The 25,558-nt window shown below is 45.7% G+C and overlaps 1 protein-coding gene across 1 annotated transcript; it reads left to right on the top strand.

Annotated features, from left to right (window-relative positions):
• Positions 1 to 676: 676 nt before the first annotated feature.
• SLC6A16 (solute carrier family 6 member 16) lies at positions 677 to 25,530 on the top strand. The gene is made up of 13 exons (XM_010369448.2): positions 677 to 873; positions 13,891 to 13,984; positions 15,128 to 15,636; positions 16,055 to 16,212; positions 16,399 to 16,525; positions 16,740 to 16,915; positions 17,153 to 17,263; positions 17,447 to 17,688; positions 21,181 to 21,367; positions 21,816 to 22,017; positions 22,462 to 22,621; positions 24,529 to 24,691; positions 24,910 to 25,530. Exons 3-13 carry the CDS (start codon positions 15,192 to 15,194, stop codon positions 25,177 to 25,179), a joined length of 2,241 nt encoding a protein of 746 aa, XP_010367750.2. The 5' UTR covers positions 677 to 873; positions 13,891 to 13,984; positions 15,128 to 15,191; the 3' UTR covers positions 25,180 to 25,530.
• Positions 25,531 to 25,558: the final 28 nt, after the last annotated feature.

Below are 25,558 nucleotides of genomic sequence, written 5' to 3'. Positions count from 1 at the left end.
GGCACAGTCTCAGCTCACTGCAACCTCCGCCTCCCAGGTTCAAGCAGTTCTCTGCCTCAGTCTCCTGAGTAGCTGGGAGTGCACACCCAGCTAGTTTGTGTTTTTAGTAGAGGTGGGGTTTCACCATCTTGGCCAGGCTGGTCTTGAACTCCTGACCTCGTGATCCACCCACTTCGGCTTCCCAAAGTTCTGGGATTACAGGTATGAGCCACCGCACCCGGCTGACAAGTGTCTTAAGAAACACACAGCGGAGAAGACACAGAAGAGGAGAGCACCATGTGATGGTAGACACAGAGACTGGAGTTCTGCAGCTACAAGAGGAACTCCTGGAGTCACCAGGAGCTGGAAGATGCAAAGAACTGATTTTCTCTCAGAGCCTCTGGAAGGAGCGGGGCCCTGGTGACACCTTGATTTTGGACTCTGGCCTACAGAACTATGCAAGAATAAATTTCTGTTGTTCTAAGTAGTAAGTCTGTGGTAATTTGCTATTCAGCCATAGGACACTAATACACCAATCCCTTCTTCCCACCCACTGATCCTTCTTCACAGGTGAGTTCATGAGTAACCAGAAGTCAAAGGGTAGGTGGCAGAGTGCAGTGGTGCAATCATGGCTCACTGCAGCTTCCATGGTCACCAACTTGGTTTCTTTTTTCCTAGGCACACAGGAGGACTTCATTTCCCAGGTCTCCTTGCAGTGAAGTTGAGGTCATGTGACTGGTCTTGGGCCAATGGAATGAGTGCAGAAGGGACGTAGCCCATTTCCAGACTCAGTCTAGAATGTCCTCCATAATCCTTACTCTTTCTGCCTTCACTCACTGGCTGCAGGAAGCTGAGAATTATCCTTGGACTTACATAAAGCATTTTGGACTTTATGTAAGTAAGAACCTATTGTATTAAGCTACTAAGATTTTAGGGTTGTTTGTTAAAGCAGGTAACCTTAAACATCCTAACAACTACAAATAGAATACCTGTTACTGCATACACTATATATATCAAAACATTATTATGGGCCAGGTGAGGTGGCTGTAATCCCAGCACTTTGGGACACCGAGGCAGGAGGATCACATGAGCCCAGGAGTTCGAGACCAGCCTGGGCAACATAGTGAGACCCTGTCTACAATAACAAAAAAATTATCTGGGCTTTGGTATGTGCCTACAGTCCCAGCTACTCAGGAGGCTGAGGGAGGATTGCTTGAGCCTGGGAGATCGAAGTTGCAGTGAGCTGTGATTGCACCACTGCACTCCAGCCTGGATGACAGAGCAAGACCCTACGGGGTGGGTGGGAGGGGAGGAACACCAGGAGCTACCAGAAACTGAAGAGTCAAGGAAGGATTCTCCTCTGAGCCTTTGAAGGAAATGGCGTGCTTACACCTTAATTTCGGACTTTTGGCATCCAGAACTGTGAGATTATATATATATATATATACACACATATATATATGTATATATTTGTTGCTTTAAGCCACTAAGTTTGTAGTAATTTTTTTTTTTTTTTTGAGGCGGAGTCTCGCTCTGTCGCCCAGGCTAGAGTACAGTGGCCGGATCTCAGCTCACTGCAAGCTCCACCTCCCGGGTTTACGCCATTCTCCTGCCTCAGCCTCCCGAGTAGCTGGGACTACAGGCGCCCGCCACCTCACCCGGCTAGATTTTTGTATTTTTTAGTAGAGACGGGGTTTCACCGTGTTAGCCAGGATGGTCTCGATCTCCTGACCTCGTGATCCACCCGTCTCGGCCTCCCAAAGTGCTGGGATTACAGGCTTGAGCCACCGCGCCCGGCCAGTTTGTAGTAATTTATACAGCAGTCTCAGGAAGCGAATACACCTGCTCAATCAGACACTCTGGGGGCGGGGCCTAGCAATCTGTGTGTGGGGTTTTTTTTTTTTTTTTTGAGTCTCACTTTGTCAGCCAGGCTGGAGTGCAATGGCACAATCTCGGCTCACTGCAACCTCCGCCTCCCGGGTTCAAGCAATTCTCCCGCCTCAGCCTCCTGAGTAACTAGGATTACAGGCGCCCACCATCATGCTCAGCTAATTTTTGTATTTTTAGTAGAGAGGGTTTCACCAATTTGGCCAGGCTGGTCTTGAACTCCTGACCTCAGGTGATCCACCCACCTTGGCCTCCCAAAGTCCTGGGATTACAGGCAAGCCACTGCACCTGGCCTGGCGATCTGTGTTTTAACAAGCCTTCCTGGTGACTCTGATGTGCACTAACATTTGAGAACAGCAAGTCTACCCATTTAATTCACCTGATCCCCTCCTCCTTTATTGGCAAATTCCCTCTTGCTTTTCCTCCTTCCTTTTTCACTGGCTGGTTCTCCTCAATCCTCAGTGGATCTTCCTTTTTCTAGCTTCTAAAATTTGGGGAGTCCCAACCCTTTCCAGCTACACTCACTCACGAGATGATACCATGCAGTCCCATAGTGTTCATGGCAATCTTCAATACTGTTGACTTATCAATTTATATGCCTAGCCTCAAACTTTCCTCTGAACTGCAGACTCGGGGGGATTCATTTCCCAGGTCTCCTTGCAGTGAAGGACAAGTTAACCTCTCCCTTTGGCTGTGTAATCGACATCTCAAACTTAACACGCCCAAAACGAGACTATTGATTCCCTCCCACCTCGTGCACACTCCAGTGCTTTCCTTTTCAGTAAATTGTTACTTCATCTTTCAATTCTGCAGGCCCAAAGTTTTGGAATTTTTTTTTTTTTTTAGGTCTCGCTGTGTCATGCAGGCTGGAGTGCAGTGGCATGATCATGACTCACTGCAGCCTCAATCTCCTGGGCTCAAGTGATCCTCCCACTCAGCCTCCTGAGTAGCTGGGACAACAGATGCGTGCCACCACACCTGGCTAATAAAAAAACAATTTTCTTTTCTTTTCTTTCCTTTAAGTGACAAGGCCTTGCTATGTTGGCCAGGCTAGTATCCTACTATCCTAGCCTCAAGCAATCCTCCCACCTTGCCCTCGCAAAGTGCTGGAATTACAGGTGCAAGCCACTGCTCCCGCCTGAGTCATTCTTGATTCCTCTCTCTCACCCCCAAACCTAATCACCGTTAGTTTTCTAATGGTCTGTAACAAAGTACCCCAAACTTAGCAGTTGAAAACAATAAACATTTCTTAGGCCAGCAGCAGTGGCTCACGCCTATAATCCCAGCACTTTGGGAGGCTGAGGCAGGCGGATTACGAGGTCAGGAGTTCGAGACCAGCCTGGCCAACATAGTGAAATCCTGTCTCTGTTAAAAATACAAAAATTAGCCGGACATGGTGACACATGCCTGTAGTCCCAGCTACTCAGGAGGCTGAGGCAGGAGAATCACTTGAATCCGGGACGTGGAGGTTGTGGTGGGCTGAGATCGCACCACTGCACTTCAGCCTGGGCAACAGTGAGACTCTGTCTCAGAAAAGAAAAAACAATAAATATTTCTTATCTACTGTAGTTTTTGTGGATCAGGAATCAGGGAGCAGCTTATTTGGATGATTTCTGCTCAGTGTTTTATGAGGTTGCAGTCAAGATGTTGGCTGGGGCTGCAGTCATCTGGAGATTTAACTGCGGCTGGAGGATCCACTTCATCATGGTTCACTCACCTGGTGCTGGTTGCTGGCAGGAAATTTCAGCTCTTCTCTTATATGGATCTCTTCACGGATTGCTTGAGTGTCCTTGCCGTATGGTGGCTGGCTTCCTTTAATAAATCAGTTGAAGGGAATGGGCAAGTGAGAAACAGGAATGCTTTTTATGACCTAGTCCCGAAGTTCCCCACCATTACTTCTGTTCATTGGAAGCCAGTCGTTAAGGAGAGACTACACTCAAAGGTTGGGGAAATAGACTTTATTTTTCAAAGTGTCAAAGAATTTGCAGACGTATTTTAAAACCACCGCACAATCCGTCAACAAATCATGTCGGCTCTATTCTTGAAGTAGATCCAGAATTTGACCACTTTTCACCATCTCCATGGCTATTACCGGGATCTAATCACCACCATCTCTTGCCTGGACTAGAGATTTCCTCCTTACTGGGCTCTCTGCTTCTATCCTTAGCCCACTGATACGATTCGGCTGTGTCCCCACCCAAACTCTCATCTTGAATTGTAATGTCCATAATCCTGATGGGTCAAAGGAGAGAGCAGGTGGAGATAATTGAATCATGGGCGTGGTTTCCCTAGGCTGTTCTTGTGATAGGGAGTGAGTTCTCACGAGATCTGATGGTTTTATAAGGGGCTCTGAGGGTTTTATGAGGGGGCTCTTCCCCACTTCGCTTGTGAAGAAGGTATTTTTCCCCCCTTTGCCTTCTGCCGTGGTTGTAAGTTTCCTGAGGCCTCCCCAGCCAAGCTGAACTCTGAGTCAATTAAACCTCTTTTCTTTGTAAATTATCCAGTCTTAAGCAGTTCTTTATAGCAGTGGGAAAACAGAGGAATACACCCATACACCCTATTCTCTGCCCAGAAGCCAGGGGGGTCCTGCTGTTAAAATGAAAGTCACTCCTTGACTCACAACCCTCAAATAGCTTTCATCTCACCCAGAAAAAAAAAAAAAAAATTCCGACCATGGCCCATAAGGGCCTCCAAATGATAGTCTGGCCCCTGCCACTTCTCTGATCTGATCTGATCTGTTGCAACCCTTTCCTCAATCACTGGGATCCATTCATATCAGACTCCTTGCCATTTCCAAGTGTACTTCTGCCTCAAGGCCTTTGCTGTTGCCATTTTCTTTGCCTGGAATGTTCTCCCGCATGCTGTTCACAAGGCTCCCTTCCTCATCTCCTTCAGCTCTCTGCTGAAATATCACTTCCCCCAAGGGTCCTTCTTGACTACCCTGTCTAAAGTAACTCCCTGTCAGCACTCTTACTCTCTGAAATTCTTTCTGTTTAGGCATGTACTCTCTTTGTGCAACTGGAATGTAAAATCTTTTTCATAACTGTATCCCAGGGGTCTAGGATAGTGTGGGGCACATAATTCAATAAATATTTATTGACCGACTGAGACTTTTCCTGGTGCCTTGAACTCACAGTTTGCCCTGCCTCAGGGCCTGTGGACAGCCTCGAGGCTTGAGATGTTCACACACAGTTTTCACCTGGTAAATCATCCTTTAAGCCTCAGCTCTAGTGTTATTTCCTTAGAGAAATCCTTCTTCTAAATTAGGTCTATGGGCCAGGTGCTGTGGCTCATGCCTATAATCCCAGCACTTTGGGAGGCTGAGAAGGGCAGATCATCTGAGGTCAGGGGTTCGAGACCAGCCTGGCCAACATGGCGAAACCCTGTCTCTACTAAAAATATGAAAATTAGCCAAGTGTAATGGCAGGCACCTGCAACCCCAGCTACTCGGAAGGCTGGGGCAGAAAGAATTGCTTGAACCCGGGAGACGGAGGTTGCAGTGAGCTGAGATTGTGCTGCTGCACTTCAGTCTGGGTGACAGTGAGACTCTGTCTCAAAAAAAAAAAAGTAGATAAAAATAAATAGGTCTATGGCCTTTTTCTGTCATAACTTTTTTTTTTTTTTTCTTGAGACAGGTTCTTACCCTATCACCCAGGCTGGAGTGCAATAGTGTGATCTTGGCTCACTGCAACTTCTGCCTCACGGTTTTAAGTGATTCTTGTGCCTCAGCCACCTGAGTAGCTGGGATTACAGGTGTGCACCACCACGCCAGGCTCATTTTTGTATTTTTAGTAGAGATGGGGTTTCACCATATTGGTCAGGCTGGTCTTGAATTCCTGGTCTCATGTGATCCGCCCACCTTGGCCTTCCAAAGTGCTGGGATTACAGGCGTTGAGCCACCATGCCTGTTCTGTCATAGCACTTAATACAATTTATAATCATGTAATTATTTGTGATATTATCATATATCTGTTTTCTTGTTGTGTGAAGCAAAATGAGGGCAGGAATGGGGTCTGTTTTGTTCTCTACACTATTCCCAGTTCCTAGCATTTAGTAGACTCTCGATAAATACGTGTTGAAGGATTGAATGATTCCCAAGAATTGTGATGAACTCTTATAGCACCCCCAAAATTTCCTCTTCATCTCTTTGTTCAATCATAACAATTTAAGCCTGTGATTCTCAAAGTGTGGCCCAGGGACTCCTGGGGGCTCGTGAAACACTTTTGAGGTTCCATGAGGTGAACATTATTTTCTTTTTTTTTTTTCTTTTTTTTTTCTTTTTTTTTTTTTTGAGACGGAGTCTCGCTCTGTCACCCAGGCTGGAGTGCAGTGGCCGGTTCTCAGCTCACTGCAAGCTCCGCCTCCCGGGTTCACGCCATTCTCCTGCCTCAGCCTCCCTAGTAGCTGGGACTACAGGCGCCCGCCGGGTCGCCCGGCTAGTTTTTTGTATTTTTAGTAGAGACGGGGTTTCACCATGTTAGCCAGGGTGGTCTTGATCTCCTGACCTCGTGATCCGCCCGTCTCGGCCTCCCAAAGTGCTGGGATTACAGGCTTGAGCCACCGCGCCCGGCCAAACATTATTTTCATAATACTACTAGGTTGTTATTTGCCTTTCACTCTCATTTCCTCTTTGAATATAGTAATGTTTGCCAGAAGGTACAAGACATGAACTATTTTGACACACTTGGTGCAGAAGCAGATATGAGAATCCAGCTATCTTCTATGAAGCCAGACATTAAAGAGATTTGCAAAAATGTAAAATGCCATTCTTCTCCCCAAAATTTCTTGAGACGGAGTCTTGCTCTGTCGCCTAGGCTGGAGTGCAGTGGCAAAATCTTGGCTCACTGCAACCTCCACCTCCTGGGTTCCAACGAGTCTCCTGCCTCAGGGTCCTCAGTAGCTGGCATTACAGGCCTGTGCCAACACGCCCGGCTAATTTTTTTTTTTTTACTTTTAGTAGAGACGGGGTTTCACAATGTTGGCCAAGCTAGTCTCGAACTCCTGATCTCGTGATCCATCTGCCTTGGCCTCCCAAAGTGTTGGGATTACAGGCGTGAGCCACTGCACCCGGCCCCAAAGTTTCTTTTGGTGTAGAAATTATAGTTATTTTAAATAAAAATGTTATTTTGACACATAATTTTTAAACAATGATTATTTTAGAAATTTATTTTAATATTGATAGATACAACTTACATAAACATACAACCCATATAAATATAACTCATAAATTATTGGAGTCCTTAATAATTCTTAAGAGACCACAAAGTATGAGAACGGATGACCTAAGTAAATCTTTGAGTTTTTTATTCTTGTCTGCAACCTAGTAGGCTTCTGACAACGTCCCTCTCTGCCTTGTTGGACGCATATTTAAGGTTTGCTTTCTAGGAGGCGATCTTTAAGTGTGAAAGGTTTGAAGGCTAGAAGGAATGAATGAGACGATTCTCCCACTTCATCACCTCTTCTTCCTTACGTGGAAGTGGAAGCAAAGCGCATGCATCAGAGAAGGGACTTGTCTTAGAACCCTGCCTGAAGTGTGGCGTCGTGGGTGTCTGGGATGGGATGGGATATGGGGTGTGGGGTGTGGTGCAGCGCAGCGCGTGAGCAGTCAGAGGATGTGCGCACGTGCGTGCAGGGAGAGACCAGCGAGTTGGGGAGGGTGCAGTGGCGAAAGCATTCGCTATGGTACTAGGGAAGGACTGAGGGGCCGTGGCGGCGGCGGCGGCGGCGGCGGCGGCGGCGCATGCGCAGAGAATCCGCGGGAAAGGCGGCGAGCCACGCAGATCGAAGGGTGTTGCCCGAACCGATCCGTCGATGCCTGAAGGGGCCTGAAGAGGTTGCTAGGCTTCTCAGCTGGGGCTTCTTCCCCCTCATTTTTGTCTGACTGGCTGGACTGAAGAACCTGGCAGAAGCCTCGGGGCTAGGATGAGGGTCACTTGGCCCAGGGAGCCCTGAAACGTTCCCAGATCTGGGGTGTGTGGGGCTGGGCGCCATTTTCCAGGCCTGGGCTCACTGGGCTTCGCTGACGGGTGACAGTTGGCTGGGAGCCTCCTGGTTGCCCTGGGCTCTGTGGAGCTGAGGAGGCAAAGGGGTCCCTCCTTTACCCCCTACGTAGGACACAAGAAACTGTCTTCCGCTTTTCTCACTCATCCAGTCTGAGTTTGAGCCAATTCCTTGACAGGATTCAGCCATCAGTCCCTGCCTTTGGGGAAAGCCATCAGTGTCAACTGCCTGGGTGGCAGAAACCCGGGTCCAGCCCCTTCACTGGTCTGTTAGGGCAGTTATTTTCTGCTTTTTGAAGAAATGGGACACCAGCTCCCTATTTTCCTTTTTTGGAGGTTATAGTTCCAGGGAAGGAGGTAATGAGGGGAATGGGCATTTCTGGGGGATCCTGAGCACTCCCCACAGGGCATGAGCTCAGGAGTTGCTTGGGATGACAGTGCAGGGGCGCCATGGAGGGTTGCACCCATATGGGAGGAGGAGTCTGCCTGGGGCTCAAGGGGCTTTCTGGGTGTTGAAAGTGGCCAGTTGGCCAAAACTCAGTTCTCTCACTTCCGTAAAGCTTGTTTTTAAGGACAACTATTCTAGAATGTGTTTAAGAAACATGAATCTATTATTTTTTATTTATTTATTTTGTTGAGATGGAGTCTCACTCTGTCACCCAGGCTGGAGTGCAGTGGTGTGATCTCAGCTCACTGCAACCTCTGCCTCCCAGGTTCAAGCGATTCTCCTGCCTCAGCCTCCCGAACAGCTGGGACTACAGGCGCACGCCAGGCTGATCTCAAACTCCTGACCCCAGGTGATCCACCGGCTCCAGCCTCCCAAAGTGCTGAGATTACAGGCGTGAACCCCCGCACCCAGCCTATTATTATTATTTTTATGAGACAGGGTCTCTCTCTGTCTCCCAGGCTGGAGTCCAGTGGCACGATCACTGCTCACTACAGCCTCGAACCTCTGGGTTCAAGCAATCTTTCCACCTCAGCCTTTCAAAGAGCTGGGATTACAGGCTGAGCCACTACAGGCCTGGTTTTCAGTTATTTTGGGTGTATACCCAGAAGTGGAATTGCTGGATCATATGGTAATTCTATTTTTAAGTTTTTGAGGAACCACCATAGTGTTTTCCATGGTGGTTGCACCATTTTACATTCTGACGAGCAAGGCATAAGGATTCCAATTTCTCCACATTCTCACCAACAGTTCTTATTTTCTGCCTTTTTATGTTAGCCATCCTAATGGATGTGAGGTGTTATCTCATTGTAGTTTTCATTTGTATTTCCTTAATGATTAGTGATGTCAAACATCTTTTCATGTGCTTTTTGGAGACTGGTATGTCTTCCTTGGAGAAATGTCTATTTAAAAGTCTTTTGCCCATTTTTGAATTGTGTTGTTTGTTTCTTTGTTGTTGAGTTTTAGGAGTTCTCTATATATTCTGAATATTAATCTCTTATTAGACATATGATTTGCAAATATTTCCTCCCATTCTGTGGGTTGTCTTTTCACCCCTTCGATAGTGTCTCTTGATGCACAAATTTAAAACATTTTAATGAAGTCCTGTTTGTCTGTTTCTTCTTTTGTTGCTTTTGCCTTTGGTGTCATATCCAATAATTCATTGCAGATGCACTATCATGAAGCTTTTGTCATATGTTTTCTTCTAAGAATTTTCTAATTTTAAGTGTTACATTTAGGTCTTTGGTTTATTTTGCGTATTTGTATGTGGTGTCAGGTAAGAGTCCATCTTTACTCTTTTGCATGTACATCATCCAGTTTTCCCAGCATCATTTGTTGAAAAGACTGTCCTTTACTCACTGAGTGGTCTTGGCACCCTTGTAAAAAGTCATTTTTCCATATATTGTTTCTGGGCCCTCTATTCTGTTCCCTTAGTCTGTATCTTTATGCGAGTAACACACTATTTTGATTACTATAGCTTTGTAATATTTTTTGAAATCAGGAAATGTGAGTACCCCAGCATTTTTCTTCTTTCTCAAGATTATTTTGGCTATTCAGGGTCCCTTGAGATTTCATGTTAGTTTTAGGACGTGTTTTTCTGTTTCTGCAAAAAAATAATAAAATAGGCCGGGCGCGGTGGCTCAAGCCTGTAATCCCAGCACTTTGGGAGGCCAAGACGGGCGGATCACGAGGTCAGGAGATCGAGACCATCCTGGCTAACACGGTGAAACCCCGTCTCTCCTAAAAAAAAAATACAAAAAACTAGCCGGGCGAGGTGGCAGGCGCCTGTAGTCCCAGCTACTCGGGAGGCTGAGGCAGGAGAATGGCGTAAACCCAGGAGGTGGAGCTTGCAGTGAGCTGAGATCCGGCCACTGCACTCCAGCCTGGGCGACAGAGCAAGACTCTGTCTCAACAACAACAACAACAACAACAACAACAACAAAATAATAATAATAATAATAATAATAAAATAATAATAAAAAAATAAAAAAGCTACTAAATCTGTAGATTGCTTTGGGTAACACTGACATCTTAACAGTATTAAGTCTTCCAGCCTGTGAACATGGGATATTTTTCCATTTATTTATGTCTCCTTTAATCTTTTTCAGCAATGCTTTGTAGTTTTCTTTGTACATGTCTTTCACCTTCTTGTTTTTTTTTTTTTTTTTTTTTCTTTTGAGATGGAGTTTCGCTCTTGTTGCCCAGGTTAGAGCGCAATGGCACAATCTTGACTCACTGCAACCTCTGCCTCCTGGGTTCAAGCGATTCTCCTGCCTTAGCCTCCTGGGTAGCTGGGATTACAGGCATGTGCCACCATGCCCGGGTAACTCAGTAATGGAGTCGGGGTTTCTCCATGTTGTTCAGACTGGTCTCGAACTCCCGACCTCAGGTGACCCCTGCCTTGGCCTCCCAAAGTGCTGGGATTACTGGTGTGAGCCATCGTGCCTGACCAAGTTAATTCTTAAGTATTTTTTTCTTTCTGATGCTATTACAAATTGAATTGTTTTCATAATTTTCTTTTCAGATTGTTAGTGTATAAAAATGCAACTGAGTTTTGATTGTTGACTTTGTATCCTGCTACTTTGCTGAATTCATTTATTAGCTCAAAAATTTTTTTGATGAAATTTTTAGGATTTTCTACGTATAAGATCATATCATCTTTCTAGTTTGGTTTCCTTTTATTTATTTATATTTTTGCCTAATTTCTCTGGCTAGGACTTCCAGTACTATGTTGAATAAAAGTGGCAAAAGCAGGCATTCTACACTTGTTTCTAATCTTAGAGGGAAAGCTTTCAGTCTTTCATCATTAAGTATGACATTTGCTGTGAATTTTTCGTATATGGCTATTATGTTGGGATATTTTCCTTTTTTTTTTTTTTTTTTTTTCTGAGACATGGTCTCACTCTGTCACCCAGGCTGGAGTGTAATGGTGTCATCATGGCTCACTGTAGCCTTGACCTCCTGGGCTGAAGTGATTCTCCCACCTCAGCCTCTTGAGTAGCTAAAAAAATTTTTTTGTTGAAATGAGGTCTCATTATGTTGCCCAGGCTGTTTTTTTTGTTTGTTTGTTTGTTTGTTTTTGTTTTGTTTGTTTGTTTTTTGAGATGGAGTCTTGCTCTGTCACCCAGGCTGGAGTGTAGTGGTATGATCTTTGCTCACTGCAACCTCTGCCTCTGGGGTTCAAGCGATTCTCCAGCCTTAGCCTCCCAAGTAGCTGGGACTACAGGTGCATGCCACCACATCTGGGTAATTTTTGTATTTTTAGTAGAGAGCAGGTTTCACCATGTTGGCCAGGCTGGTCTTGAACTCCTGACCTCAGGTGATCCACCTGTCTCGGCCTCCCAAAGTGCTGGGATTACAGATGTGAGCCACTGCACCTGGCCCCAGGCTGGTCTTGAACTCCTGGATTCAACTGGTCATCAGGCCTCCCAAAGTGGGGATTACAGGCATGAGTCACCATGCCCAGCCATATTTTCCTTTAACTCCTAGATTGTTGAGTTTTTTTTTTTTAAATCATGAAAGGGTATTGAGTTTTGTCAAATGTTTTTTCTGCATCAATTGAGATGATCATGTTTTTCTTTCATTCTGTTAATGTGGTGTATTATATTGATTGATTTTTGTATGCAGAACCATTCTTGCATTCCAGGAATAAATCCCACTTGGCATGGGGTATAATCCTTTTAATATGCTGCTGAATGAGGTTTGGTAGTATTTTGTTGAGGATTTTTGCATCAAAGTTCATAATGAATATTGGTCTGTAGTGTTCTTTTCTTGTAGTGTCTTTGTATGGCTCTGGTATTAGTACAATGTTGGCCTCATAGGATGAATGAGGAAGTGTTCCCTCTCCAAGTTTTTGGAGAAGTTTGAGAAGGATTGATATTAATTCATTGAAGGCTTAGTAGAATTCACCCATGAAGCTATCAGGTCCAGAGCTTTTCTTGTTGGGAGATTTTGATCGCCAATGAGATCTCCTTACTAGTTATTGATCCATTCAGATTTTCTGTTTCTTTGTGAGTTAGTCTTAGTGGATTTTGTATTTCTAGCAATTTGTCCATTTAATCTAGGTTGTCCAGTTTATTGGAGTACAGTTGTTCATAGGTTCATAGTACTCTCTTATAATCCTTCCTATTTTTGTAGAATTGGTGATAATGTCCCCATTTTCATTTCTGATTTTAATAATTTTAGTCTTCTCTTTTTTGCTTAGTACATCTAGTTAAAGGTTTGTCAATTCTGTCGATATTTTTAAAGAACCAACTTTTGAATTCTCTATTGTTTTTCTATTCTCTATTCGTCTCTGCTTTGGATTTAGTTTGCTTTTCTAGTTTCTTAAGTTTTAGAGTTAGGTTATTGATTCAAGGTCTGTTTTTTATTTATTTATTTATTTATTTATTTATTTATTTATTTATTTATTTTTGAGAGGGAGTCTTGCTCTGTTGCCCAGGCTGGAGTGCAGTGGTGTGATCTCGGCTTACTGCAACCTCTGCCTCCTGGGTTGGGTTCAAATGATTCTCGTGCCTCAGCCTCCTGAGTAGCTGGGATTACAGGTACCCACCACCACGCCCAGCTGATTTTTGTATTTTAGTAGAGATGGGGTTTCAGTATGTAGGTCAAGCTGGTCTTGAACTCCTGACCTCAGGTGATCCACGCACCTCAGCCTCCCAAAGTGCTGGGATTACAGGCGTGAATCACCACGCCTGGCCATATTTTTCTTGATTATTAAAGTAATACAGGTGAGTGGGGAATGGTGGCTTGTGCCTGTAATGCCACCTACTCTGGAGGCTGAGGCAGGAGACTCACTTGAGCACAGGAGTTCGAGGCCAGTCTGAGCAACATAGTGAGACTCCCATCTTGAAAAAAACTTTTAAAAATTAGCTAAGTATGGTGGCACATGCCTATAGTCCTAAGTACTTTGGAGGATAAGGTGAGAGGATCATTTGAACCCAGGAGTTCAAGGCTGCAGTGAACTATGGATCATGCCACTGCATTCCAGCCTGGGTGACAGAGTGAGAACCTGTGTCTGAAAAAAAAGTAATACAAGATTTTAAAAAATGTAATGTAAAATCAGGGATAAGGATATAAACATACTTGTAGCCATCATCACTTTTTTTTTTTTTTTGAGACAGGATTCCCCAGGCTGGAGTGCAGTGGCGCGATCTCGGCTCATTGCAACCTCTGCCTCCCGTGTTCAAACGATCCTCCGGCCTCAGCCTCCTGAGTAGCTTGGATTACAGGCGTGAGCCACTGCGCCCGGCCTGATCATCTTCTCTATATTGATGTATTTCCTTTCAACCTTTCATTGCATTTTTAAATGTAGTAGAGATAGAACTAAAGATAGAAATTTGTATCTTAGTTTTATATTTTTAACCTGTAATTGAATTATAAGCATTTTCTTGAGTAACAAAGAGCTCTTTGGAAGCTGTGTCTCAGAAGCAATTATCCATGTCACCCAAATGTGCCAGTGCTGCCTGGAAGCCCACCTACTGCCTCTGCTTTTGGAAAGCATGCTCCTTCCCCCACTGAAAGAAAACTCCAGTTTCCCCTCTCTCTTCCTCTCTTTCATGTAACTTTTTTCTTTTTCAGCACACTCCGTGCCCGTTTTCTTGTATTTGAAGAGCCAACAGAAGTTCAGAGTGGCAGGAACTTGGAGACCAAGGAGAATAGCCCCAGATGCGAGGTAGAACACCATCCTTTTGCTGGAGAGAGAGCAGTAGGTGGAGATGGAGAATGAATAAATTAACAATCAATAGATAATAAAATCAGGAGATGAGAAATGCCATGAAGTAGAGAGAGTAGCGGGTAGGTAGCTGCTATTTTAGATAGGTGGACAGGGAAGACATCTCTGGTGAGGCTATATTTGAGTAGAGATCTGAGGGTTTTACGGATTAGAAAGCTCAGAAACGTAAAGTAACTTTTCTAAGGTTACAAGGCAGATTTAGTATTAAATTAGTTTAGTTTTGTTTCATTTTTAAATTCAGAAGCCCTCTATAAATAGTACTTCAGTGTTCTTAGAAATCCTTTGATTTCAGGCTGGCTGCAGTGGCTCACACCTGTAATTCCAGCACTTTGGGAGGCTGAGGTGGGCGGATCACTTGAGGTCAGGAGTTCAAGACCAACCTGGCCAACATGGCAAAACCCCATCTCTACTAAAAATACAAAAATTAGTCAGGTGTGGCAGTGGGCGCCTGTAATCCCAGCTACTTGGGAAGCTGATGCAGGAAAATCTCTTGAACCCGGTAGGTGGGAAAAAAAAAATCCTTTGATTACAAGGTTTCCTGACTTTTGGGTGTGTCTGTCTCTATCCCTATGCCATGCAAGAAAACTTTTCTGTTTTTTTTTTTTGTTTTTTTTTTTTTTTTTTTTTTTTTTTTTGGGATGGAGTCTCACTTTATCTCCCAGGCTGGAGTGCAGTGGCCTGATCTCGGCTCACTGCAACCTCTGCCTCCCGAGTTCAAGCGATTATCCTGCCTCAGCCTCCGAGAAGCTGGGATTACAGGTGCCGACCACCACACCCAGCTAATTTTTGTATTTTTAGTAGAGACGGGGGTTTCGCCATGTTGGCCAGACTGGTTTCGAACTCCTAACCTCAGGTGATCCACCTGCCTTGGCCTCCCAAAGTGCTGGGATTACAGGCGTGAGCCACCGCATGAAAACATTTCTAAGAAGTGAAACTTATGCAGGAGACTTTTTTGTGCTTTGAATGTCAGTGGTGGTTGGGATACAAATCAAGTTTGCTTTGAGGAGATGTTGAGGATTGTTTTGTAACTCAGTAGTTACTTGACTCTAAAATCTAAAATCTATAGTTTTTGGTGTCCTGCAGGTCTGTTCAGGAAGATGAACCCTCCCTTGCAGAAGCTGGAGCTGCCCCAGGGAGTCTGTCAGGGATGAAGACAGAGGCCCAGCCTTCGACATCCTCGCTGGCAAACACCTCATGGACTGGCATAGTGATTTCTGACACTGTCCCAGGAAGTCAAACATGGGAAGACAAGGGTCCATTGACCTGGTCTGCAACATCTGGGACCTCAGAGGCCCAAGTTTCAGCAGCCCGGGTTGCAGAGGCTGAGGCCTGGGAGGCTCATGTTTTCGAGGCTCAGGCCAGGACCAGTCAGCCAAAAAAAAATTCTGTATTGGAGGCGGCAACTGCCTCAGTCCTGAAACAGAAATCAATGTACGAGAAGGTGCAGGTGACAGAGAAGAAACAGAGTGAGGTCCTCCTTGCCCGTCCATTCTGGTCCAGCAAAGCTGAGTACATTCTGGCTCAGGTGGGCTTCTCTATGAAGCCATCTTGTCTCTGGCGCTTTGCCCACCTGTGGCTTAACAGTGGAGGCTGTAAGTCTGGGGACCAGGAAACCTGAGTCCACAAGGGGCAAACAGGACAGAGTCCTGTCCAGGCTTTAACCATGAATGTTTCTGAGATATGTAGAGACCAAAGACCTGGTGCTCTGCGCAGGATAGGAGCCAGGTCCCTGGACACCTACAATCATGAGAGGTGTAGAGGTTCAGGGTATCTGAACATGGGGATAGCAAAGCTTGAGGCCTGGGTCCAAGGTGGGCTGGAAACTAGGTACTTGGGAATTGGGGGCCAGAGGACTAGACACTTGGGACCGTGAGGGATGTAGACATGGGTGAACCCTGAAGCCTGTGACCCTGGGGGAGGTCGCTGGTAGGGAGAATGTTTTCCTGGGCCCCTGGAGTCCAGGCACTGAAAGGACATGGTTCTCAGAGTCCCCCTGAATCCTCTTCACAGGCAGTTTCGCCGCCATCTACATCTTCATGCTGTTCCTGGTCGGGGTTCCTCTTGTCTTCCTGGAGATGGCAGCCGGTCAGAGCATGCGTCAGGGTGGCATGGGTGTATGGAAGATCATTGCCCCCTGGATTGGTGGTGTGGGGTATTCTAGCTTCATGGTGAGGAGCCCATGGCTGCCCAGGCCTGACTTTTACACCCCACCCGCATCCCAACCCTCCTCCTGAAATGCGCCCCATGAATACCTCCATGGGTCAGATCCCTTTGGTTCCCCAATCCTCTGTCAAATCCCCTCCCTTTTCCTGTCCCTGCTCTTCCTCCCCAGCCATGTCCTCCTTGGCCCCCAGGTGTGTTTCATCCTCGGCCTGTACTTCAATGTGGTCAATTCCTGGATCATCTTTTACATGAGCCAGTCCTTCCAGTTTCCCGTTCCATGGGAGAAATGTCCCTTAACGATGAACTCTAGTGGCTTTGGTGAGGAGGAAGTGAAAGAAGAGGAGAAGGGAAAAATGGAGAAGTAGAAGTAGAAGAGAATTTGGAAGAGTAGAGAGTGGGGAGGGACAAGGAAGAAGAAGAAGAAGGAAAAAGAAATGGGAGAGGGAAAGAGAAAAGGGAGGTGGGAGAGGGGATAAGGAAGAAGAAGGGGTACCTTGTCTAGCAGGCATGTCTAAAGCCAGGTCCCCCCCAGATCCTGAATGTGAACAGACAACACCCTCCATATACTTCTGGTACCGGCAGACCTTGAAGGCCTCAGACAGAATCGAGGATGGTGGGTCACCAGTCTACAGTCTGGTCCTGCCCTTCTTTGTTTGCTGGTGTCTTGTTGGTGCTTTCATGATCAATGGGCTTAAGTCCACGGGGAAGGTGAGCCACCAGTATTGGATTCCTTGAAATTCTCAGATGCTTTAGCCCTTACCTCACTTTGTTACTTGTTGATCTCCTAATCTCTTGCTCCTCTGGCCTCTTATTGCCACTAGCCCCCGACTCTTGCTGAAGGCTTTCTTCTAACTCCTACTCATTTCTGACTCGGAACTTTCGATCCCTCCTGTTGGTTGACCCCTACTGGTACACGGGTGCTGATATGTCCCACTCTCAATTCAGGTGATCTGCATCTTGGTACTGCTGCCTTATTTCATCATCATTGGTTTCTTCATCCGGAGTCTACTGCTGGAAGGGGCAAAATTTGGCCTTCAACAGTTGGTGGTTGCCAAGGTGAAATCTGTCTCCTCAATCCTCCATCAGGCCTTGTAGGGCACCACAGCTGCCTGTTCTTGGAGCTTCCTTTCCCCATTCTTTCCTTCTGCATCTCCCTCTCTCCTCCCTGCAACATTTCTATTATAGTTGTCCTCTGCTTCTTCTTTTACAACCCCCTTATACTTATCTTCTCTCTTTTAGATATCGGATGTGTACAATGTGAGTGTGTGGTCTGTAGCAGGGGGTCAAGTTTTGTTTAACACAGGCATAGGCCTTGGCTCTGTTGCCTCCTTAGCCTCCTACATGCCCCAGTCCAACAACTGTCTCAGTGATGCCTTTCTCGTGTCTGTGATAAACCTGCTCACTTTGTTGATTGTCACATCTTTCAACTTCTCTATCCTGGGCTTCTGGGCGACAGTCATCACACATCGCTGCTGTGAGAGGTAAGGCCGGCCCCCTTGTGGAGGGTCCCAGCCCCAGGGAACTTTCAAACCCAGAGACCCTAACCTTAAAGGCGCTGCAAAGACCCACGTTCACACATTTCGACCTTGGGTGCACTTGCATACCTTCCCCATAGCTAAAAATGGAGACAATAGAATCTCCTATCATGTATTATCCTTCTCAGAGCCTTTTGTCACCCTAGAAAGAAATCTTCAAACTGAGAGATTGCCAGCTCTGCACCTCAGAGTGGATATGCTAACGGGGATGTACTAAAAATGGCAAACATTGAAGGCTACTCTAATCCCAGATACACAACAAAATAGCATCCAAGACCACACCACCCAGAGACCCTTCCGAGGCTATCCTTGGAGAAATGGAGAGGTAGAACGCCCCATTCTTAACTGTCAACTCCTGAATTGGGGATTTCTGTCAATCTATCAGAAACTCCAAAAGGATTCTCTGTACTAGAACCTTAATTGTCTGATCACCCCTGTTTCCTATTTTTCTTATTTTTAGGCATTAATTTCAAAAACATCCATCAGACATTTAGGAAGTATTCTTTCTATACCACAGAGACTTGGACAGGTGAATCAGACCACAGTCCTTGTTTCATTAAGTTTTCAATTTTGGAGGGAGAAGGAAAGGAGAGAATGAGACAGCCAAAAACTTATGCTAACTGGTAACTGAAGTGATAGGTGAGGACAGGAGACAGCCATTAATTCTGTCTGGGCTACTCAGATGGGGCCTTCCAGAGGAGGCAACCCTGAGTTGAATTTCTCCCAGTAGTCTTTTTTTTTTCTTCCTCCTCCTCTTCCTGTCTCTCCCAGAGTAGGTTTTTTTGTTTGTTTGTTTTTTGTTTTTTTAATTTAAATTTTTGAGAACGGGGTCCCGCTACATTGCTCAGGCGGGTCTTGAACTCCTGGGCTCAAGTTATCCTCCTGCCTCTGCCTTCCAAAGAGCTGGGATTACAGGCGTGAGCCACTGCTTCCGGCCTCTCCTAGTAATCTTAACCCTCACAAATAACCACCATTTTCTTCTAGAAGATGCCTGGGAATATACACGTGTGCGTGTGCAAGAGTTCTTGACAGCATATAGTTAGGAAAGGAATTGCTGAGTAGGGTGTGCTGACCTTCAATTTTATCATATATTGTCTGGTTTTCAAAGTGGTGTAATGCATTACCCTCCCATCAGGGATGTATGAGACTTCCATTTGTTCTACTTTTTGCACAACACTTGATTAAACTTGGTTGGACTTTTAAATTGTTTCCAGTCTGGTGGGAGTGTAATGGTAACTTTTTGGGTATTTTCAAAAGAAACTTTTTACTATGAGCTATTACATACATATGTAAAAATGCATAAAACAAGGCTAGGAGCAGTGGCTCACGCCTGTAATGCCAGCTCTTAGGAAGGCCGAGGTGGGAGGATTGCTTGAACCCAGGAGTTTGAAGCCAGCTGGCTGAGACCCTGCCTCTAACAAAAAAAAAGAAAAAAATGTATAAAACAATGTACAGTGTAACGAACTATGAAGTAAGCATCACCTGTATTAAGAACTAGAATAACCCTAGCCGCTCTCCATGTATCTTTTTCTAATCATAATCCCTTTACTGCCTCCCAGAGGTTAACCATCATAAAAGTCAGGATAGTGGTTACTATATTGCTTAGTAGATATGCATACATACATGATCAAATACAAAGAAAAACAAGCCCGGGTGCACTGGCTCACGCCTATAATCCCAGCACTTTGGGAAGCTGAGGAGGGTGGATCACAAGGTCAGGAATTTGAGACCAGTCTGGCCAATATGGTGAAACCCCATCTCTACTAACAAATACAAAAATTAGCTGGGTATGGTGGCACACACCTGTAGTCCCAGCTACTCAGGAGGCCAAAGCAGGAGAATCACTTGAACCTGGGAGGTAGAGGTTGCAGTGAGTGGAGATCGCACCAATGCACTCCAGCCTGGGCGACAGAACGAGTCTCCATCTCAAAAAAGAAAAAGAAAAAGCCTGCTGTGGTGTTCATTGGGATTGCATCAAATCTGTAAATCATCTCTGAACCAGCTTTCCTTGCATTCCCGGTTGTGGAGAAGGGCCGGGGCAAAGCTTCTGCTTCATTTTTATTGTGAAGGTATAGCCCTTTGAAGTTGTCAGATTTAAGTGGGGGAACTTCTATTCTGATCTTTATTTTGGGCAGGCTCTGGTGCTTTATATCTGGCCTCCATGGCCCCCTTTTGTATCTGAAAAGTCATAAAATTGGAAACTGCAGGTCTAGTTTGTTGCATTTTGCATACATCTTTGGGACAAAGTATATTTGGAAGTCCCCTTTCTCCACTGCTTTGCCTGTACTTCAGTTTTTACCTGATGATTTCTTATTATCTTGTCAACATTTTTATTTCCTTAGAAGATTTAAAAATATCTTCCAGGCTGGGCACGGTGGCTCACGCCTGTAATCCCAGCACTTTGAGAGGCCAAGGCGGGCGGATCACCTGAGGTCGGGAGTTCAAGACCAGCCTGACCAACACAGAGAAACCGTGTCTCTACTAAAAATACAAAAAAATTAGCCGGGCATGGTGGCGCATGCCTGTAATCTCAGCTACTCGGGAGGCTGAGGCAGAAGAATTGCTTGAAGCCAGGAGTCGGAGGTTGCAGTGAGCCAAGATTGTGCCATCGCACTCCAGCCTGGATAACAAGAGCAAAACTCGGTCTCAAAAAAAAAAAAATCCTCCAGCCTTTTAAATTATTTCCAATGAGAAAATTGGTTCAAATCTCTAGCTTATTACTGGAATAGCATATAGTATTTTATTTTCTAAAATGTGATCAAACTCTACTTGCTTGCCTTTTGCTTTTATCAGTGAATCTTGGCAAGCTGTCCATTGCAGTTCTTACAGAGCAATGAGCTGAAGTTTTAAGGATTTGTAGGAGTTAGCCAAGTGAAGAATGGTGGTGGGGGTGGAGTTGGTATTGTGTGTGAGAGAGTATGATGGGCCTTGAAACTGTAAGTAGTTAAATCTGGCCAGAACATGGAATGTGAAGAGAGCCATAGGGACATATGAGGCCAAAATGGTCAGCAGGGCTCACATCAAAAAGTCGAACCAGCAGTTGCTCTCACACAGCACAACTCCATGGGAACATTATCATCATAGTCTCTGTGCTCCCGGACATGCCGTAACAGGAAGTTTAGAAAGTTGGCTTTTACCCGTTAGTCTCAGCGAAGCGGGAAGGTAGACAGTGAATAAGAAACCCCATCACTAGAGCAGAGACCACTGAGTCCCCAAGAAGTCCCTGAGGCTCTCCCATGGTCATAAATTATCCAGGATTACACAAACGAATTCACATCCCTGAAGGCAGGTGCTTTCTAGGTTTCATCCCAGGCTCTGTCTCACCCAGATCACTAATGCTAAGCCAGTGGTAGCCGTTTTTATCTTGAAGATAAAGGAAAAGGAGACCATCTCCTACTGGGCCAAGTGGTTCAATTTGATTCAACCCCCTATCCCCAGGAATGCTGAAATACTTTTAAAGCTGATAAACCTAGGGAAACTGCCTCCTGATGCCAAGCCCCCTCTTGACCTGCTTGACAACCCGACCTCCATCTACAACACCTGGTTCAATGGCCTTCCCCAGCACATCAAAAGCATGGTTCTCCGCGAGGTGACTGAATGCAACATAGAGACTCAGTTTCTTAAGGTCAGTAAAAATAACTCAGTGGGGGCCTAGAGTTCTGAAAGCCCTTGGCACAACAGAAATTTTAGCTTTTATTAGCATGAGAAAAAATCCCGGAAGCACCAGGATAATCTGTGGCGCATAGTAATACAAAGTACTATAGTTGGCAGAATGGCCCTCCAAGGTTAATGCTAACTGGATTGATTTTTCCATGTCAGAAAAATCAGTGACTCCCTCCTTCCTATCATTCAGGAGTCTGTTCACATGTCACCTTATCGGAAAGGCCCTCCCTGAAGTCGTATCTGGATTGGTGCCCACACACACTCCCACTTTGGGCTGGCTTGGCGATCTGATTTTCTCAGTGATCCAGGGATTTTCAGGAGTTTTCCAGGGAAGATAGAATGTATACTTGTCTATATTTTTTTGTTATTGTTAAATGACACATCAACACCTGTTTGTTCTCTCTTCGCAGGCTAGCGAGGGCCCAAAGTTTGTATTCCTGTCCTTTGTTGAAGCCATGTCCTTCCTTCCTCTGTCTGTCTTCTGGTCTTTTATCTTCTTCCTGATGTTGCTGACCATGGGGCTGAGCAGCGCAATAGGGATTGTGCAGGGCATCATTACTCCACTCCAGGACAACTTCTCTTTCTTCAGGAAACATACAAAGCTGCTCATAGGTACTCTGACCTAGGCCCTACTCCTAACAATGACCCTGACCCCTGAACCACTGGGATTTTTTGGGGGGGACAGGGTCCCTGTAGTCCAGGCTGGTGTGCAGTGGTGTGATCTTGGCTTACTGCAACTTCTGCCTCCTGGGTTCAAGTGATCCTCCCACCTCAGCCTCCCCAGTAGTTGGGACCATAGGCATGCGCCACCACGCCCGGCTAAGTTTTGTACTTTTGGTAGAGACGGGCTTTCGCCATGTTGCCCAGGCTGGTCTCAGACTCCTGGGCTTAAGCAATCTGCCCACTTCAGCTTCCCAAAATGCTTGCATTACAGATGTAAGCCACCGTGCCTGGCCACCACTGGGTCTGCCACCAGTCCTGCTCTATGACCTCGACTTAGCCCTTGTCACCCAGCCCTGACTTCTAACCTTGATCCAGATCTCATGTTTTCTCCAGTGGGACTCTTTCTGCTCATGTTCGCGTGCGGCCTCTTCTTCACTCAACCTTCAGGCAGCCACTTCATCAAACTGCTGAGTAACCACTGGATAGTCTTCCCCATCATCGTCATTGCCATATTTGAAACCATGGCTGTATCCTGGGCCTATGGGGCCAGGAGGTGAAGTCCTAAGCCCAGGTTCTCACAAAGCATGGGACTGTCGGGAAGGTTGACCCCTTTCTTGTTGCCTCTACTGTCACCCAACTAGTGGGGCATAGGGACTCTAATTTCAGAGCCTTCTGGGCAACCTTTTATTCATTCATCCATTTTCACATGTATTTGGGTGCTGCATGTGTGCCAGGCACTGCTTTAGTCATCAAGGATAGGAGCATTGAATAAAAGAAGTATTCCTATTCTCAGAAAGCTTACATTTTAGTGGTCTGGAGAGACAATAACCAAATTAGCAAATAAAGAATAAAAACATTGAGAATAAATATAAGTGATAGGAAGAATCAAAGGGTGAGATCAGATGGCCCATAGTGGGAGTGTGTGTGGGCACCCATCCAGATAAGACTTCACGGAGGGCCTTTCTGATAAGGTGACATGTGAGCAGACTCCTGAATAATAGGGAGGGAGTCATGACAAGACTTTGAGGAAAGTGCTCCCTGCAGGGAAACAGAAATTACCAAGGCCAGAGGAGGCATAATGTCTAGAGTTTTTGAGAAACAAGGAAGTCAGAGAGGCTGAAATAGAAGATATTAGGAGATGGTGCTAGAGAAATGATGGGGGCCAAATCATGTAGGGTTTTGTAAGCCACTATAGGAGTCAGCTTTGTATGCAGAATGAGAGATGAAGCATTGGAGGGTTTTGAGTAGGAGAATGACATTTTCAGGTGGGAGTTGCCATTATTAGATTTGTTTTTTAAAAAGGTATCTATGGCTGCTGTGTGGAAAATGGATCAGGAAGGGTCCAGAGTGAAGCCAGGATAAGAGTTGGAGGCTATGTAATATTTCTTTTTTTTTTTTTTTTTTCTTTTTGAGATGGAGTCTTGCTCTGTTGCCCAGGCTGGAGTGCAGTGGTGTGATCTCAGCTCACTGCAAACTCTGCCTCCCGGGTTCAAGCAATTCTCCTCCCTCAGCCTTCTGAGTAGCTGGGATTACAGGCATGTGCCACCACGCCCAGCTAATTTTTGTATTCTTAGTAGAGATGGGTTACACCATGTTGGCCAGGCTGGTCTCGAACTCTTGACCTCGTGATCACCTGCCTCAGCCTCCCAAAGTGCTGGGATTACAAGCATGAGCCACCCCGCCTCGTGAAGGCTATGTAATATTTCAAATGAGAGCTAAGAATGGCTTGGTCAAAAGTAGAAGAATTGTGGACTAAGAGAAGTGGTCTGATTCTGGAAGGTAGAGCTACCTGGGAAAGAGAACAAGATAATCTGGGAGTGAGACCTGGAAGACGAAACTGTGGAATGTAAGTCTATAGTAGAGGTAGCCAGGGAAGCTCTGGGGGCACAGATGATTAGTTAAGGAAGACTGGAGAGTTAGGGAAAGTGGCCTAGAGAAGCGGATGCTTGAGCAGAGCCTGGACAGATGAATAGGTGGAGATAGGGTGATGGGCACCCTAGATCAAAAGACCCCACTTGTATATTTATTGAAATTGAGAATATGTACTAAAGGAGACTGGATAGGTGGCTGAAATAAACTAGATACGTTCCCCAAGGGCCAAATGCCACTTTCTTTTATCCGTGTTGTTCGCTGCTCGATATCCAGCACTTAGAAGAGTTCCTGGCACATCATAGACATTCTGACATTTATGGGATGAATGAAAGAGACTTGACCTTTCTTCTGAGGCCATTGGATACCCATGGAAAGTTCTTGAGCAGGAGAGGGGTGTTTGGAAAATTTTCTTGGGTTGGGATAGACGACAGACTGACTAGGGAGAAGATGAGAGAGGACAAGACTTGAGATGAAACAGGAGATTAGAGATACAATAGAATGTTTGAAAAATGCCAAGGTTGGGCTGGCCCTGCCTCCAAGGTGGTGAGGCCTAACTGGGCATCCCACACTCTGGTGGCCCTTCCCCAGGTTCCTTGCAGACCTGACGATCCTGTTGGGCCACCCCATCTCTCCCATCTATGGTTGGCTGTGGCCTTGTGTGTGTCCAGTTGTGCTGCTTATCCTGTTTGTGACCGTGATGGTTCGTCTTTGTATGAAGCCGATCACCTACATGTCCTGGGACTCAAGCACTGTGAGCCTCCCCCAGGACCCAGAACCCCGAACCCCTTTGGGAGTGGGGGCCAGACCTTTCAATTCACTCTGGGTGAAAGAACCCAGTCATCTCATTCTCTTATGCCAGAAGACTCATGGGTTTTCTGCTTTAGTTCCCCACCCGCCCTTCCCCTCCACAACTCTTCCTCTTCTCTTGGAGATTTTGATATTCTGAACCTTTTTCCCATCTCTCCACAGTCAAAAGAGGTGCTTCGACCATACCCACCATGGGCACTGCTCTTGATGATCACCCTTTTTGCCATTGTCATCCTCCCCATCCCTGCATACTTTGTATACCGCCTCATACATAGGATTCCCTTCAGGCCCAAGAGCAGAGACAGGCCTATGACAGCCTCCACATCCCTACCCCTAAGTCACCAGCTAACACCCAGTAAAGAGGTTCAAAAGGAAGAAATTCTACAAGGTGATGAAACAAAGTACCCATCAACCTGTCATGTGACTTCTTAACTTCATTCATTTGGCTTCACATCACATATCCCTTAGAACAGATCCAATAGGCAACTCTTAATATCAGCTTGCAACCGTTGATGTCCCTGGATCCAGAACCACTTCTATTTCCAAGAGGAGGGGCGTTCTTTGGAGGGGGATCATAGGGCCTGGCCTTGCAATCCCCTCCTCGGTCCCATCTTACCTGGTGACCACCATAATTGTTTTCCCCATCCTCTTCCTCAACACACATACATGTACAACTTATATACAATACTAGTGATGTCTACCAGTCCTGCTACTTCTGGGGTGCCTGTCTCCTGGAATGGAGCTGGAGGAGTAATGCTGTTGGTCAATAAATCAGTCTACATTAACTCCAGGATGTAAGCAGATCTTTTTT

Source organism: Rhinopithecus roxellana, chromosome 12 (genome assembly GCF_007565055.1).
Source record: "Rhinopithecus roxellana isolate Shanxi Qingling chromosome 12, ASM756505v1, whole genome shotgun sequence".
Classification (NCBI taxonomy): domain Eukaryota; kingdom Metazoa; phylum Chordata; class Mammalia; order Primates; family Cercopithecidae; genus Rhinopithecus; species Rhinopithecus roxellana.
Note: the sequence above shows the minus strand (reverse complement) of the source record. Positions and strands in the feature narration are given on the sequence as shown.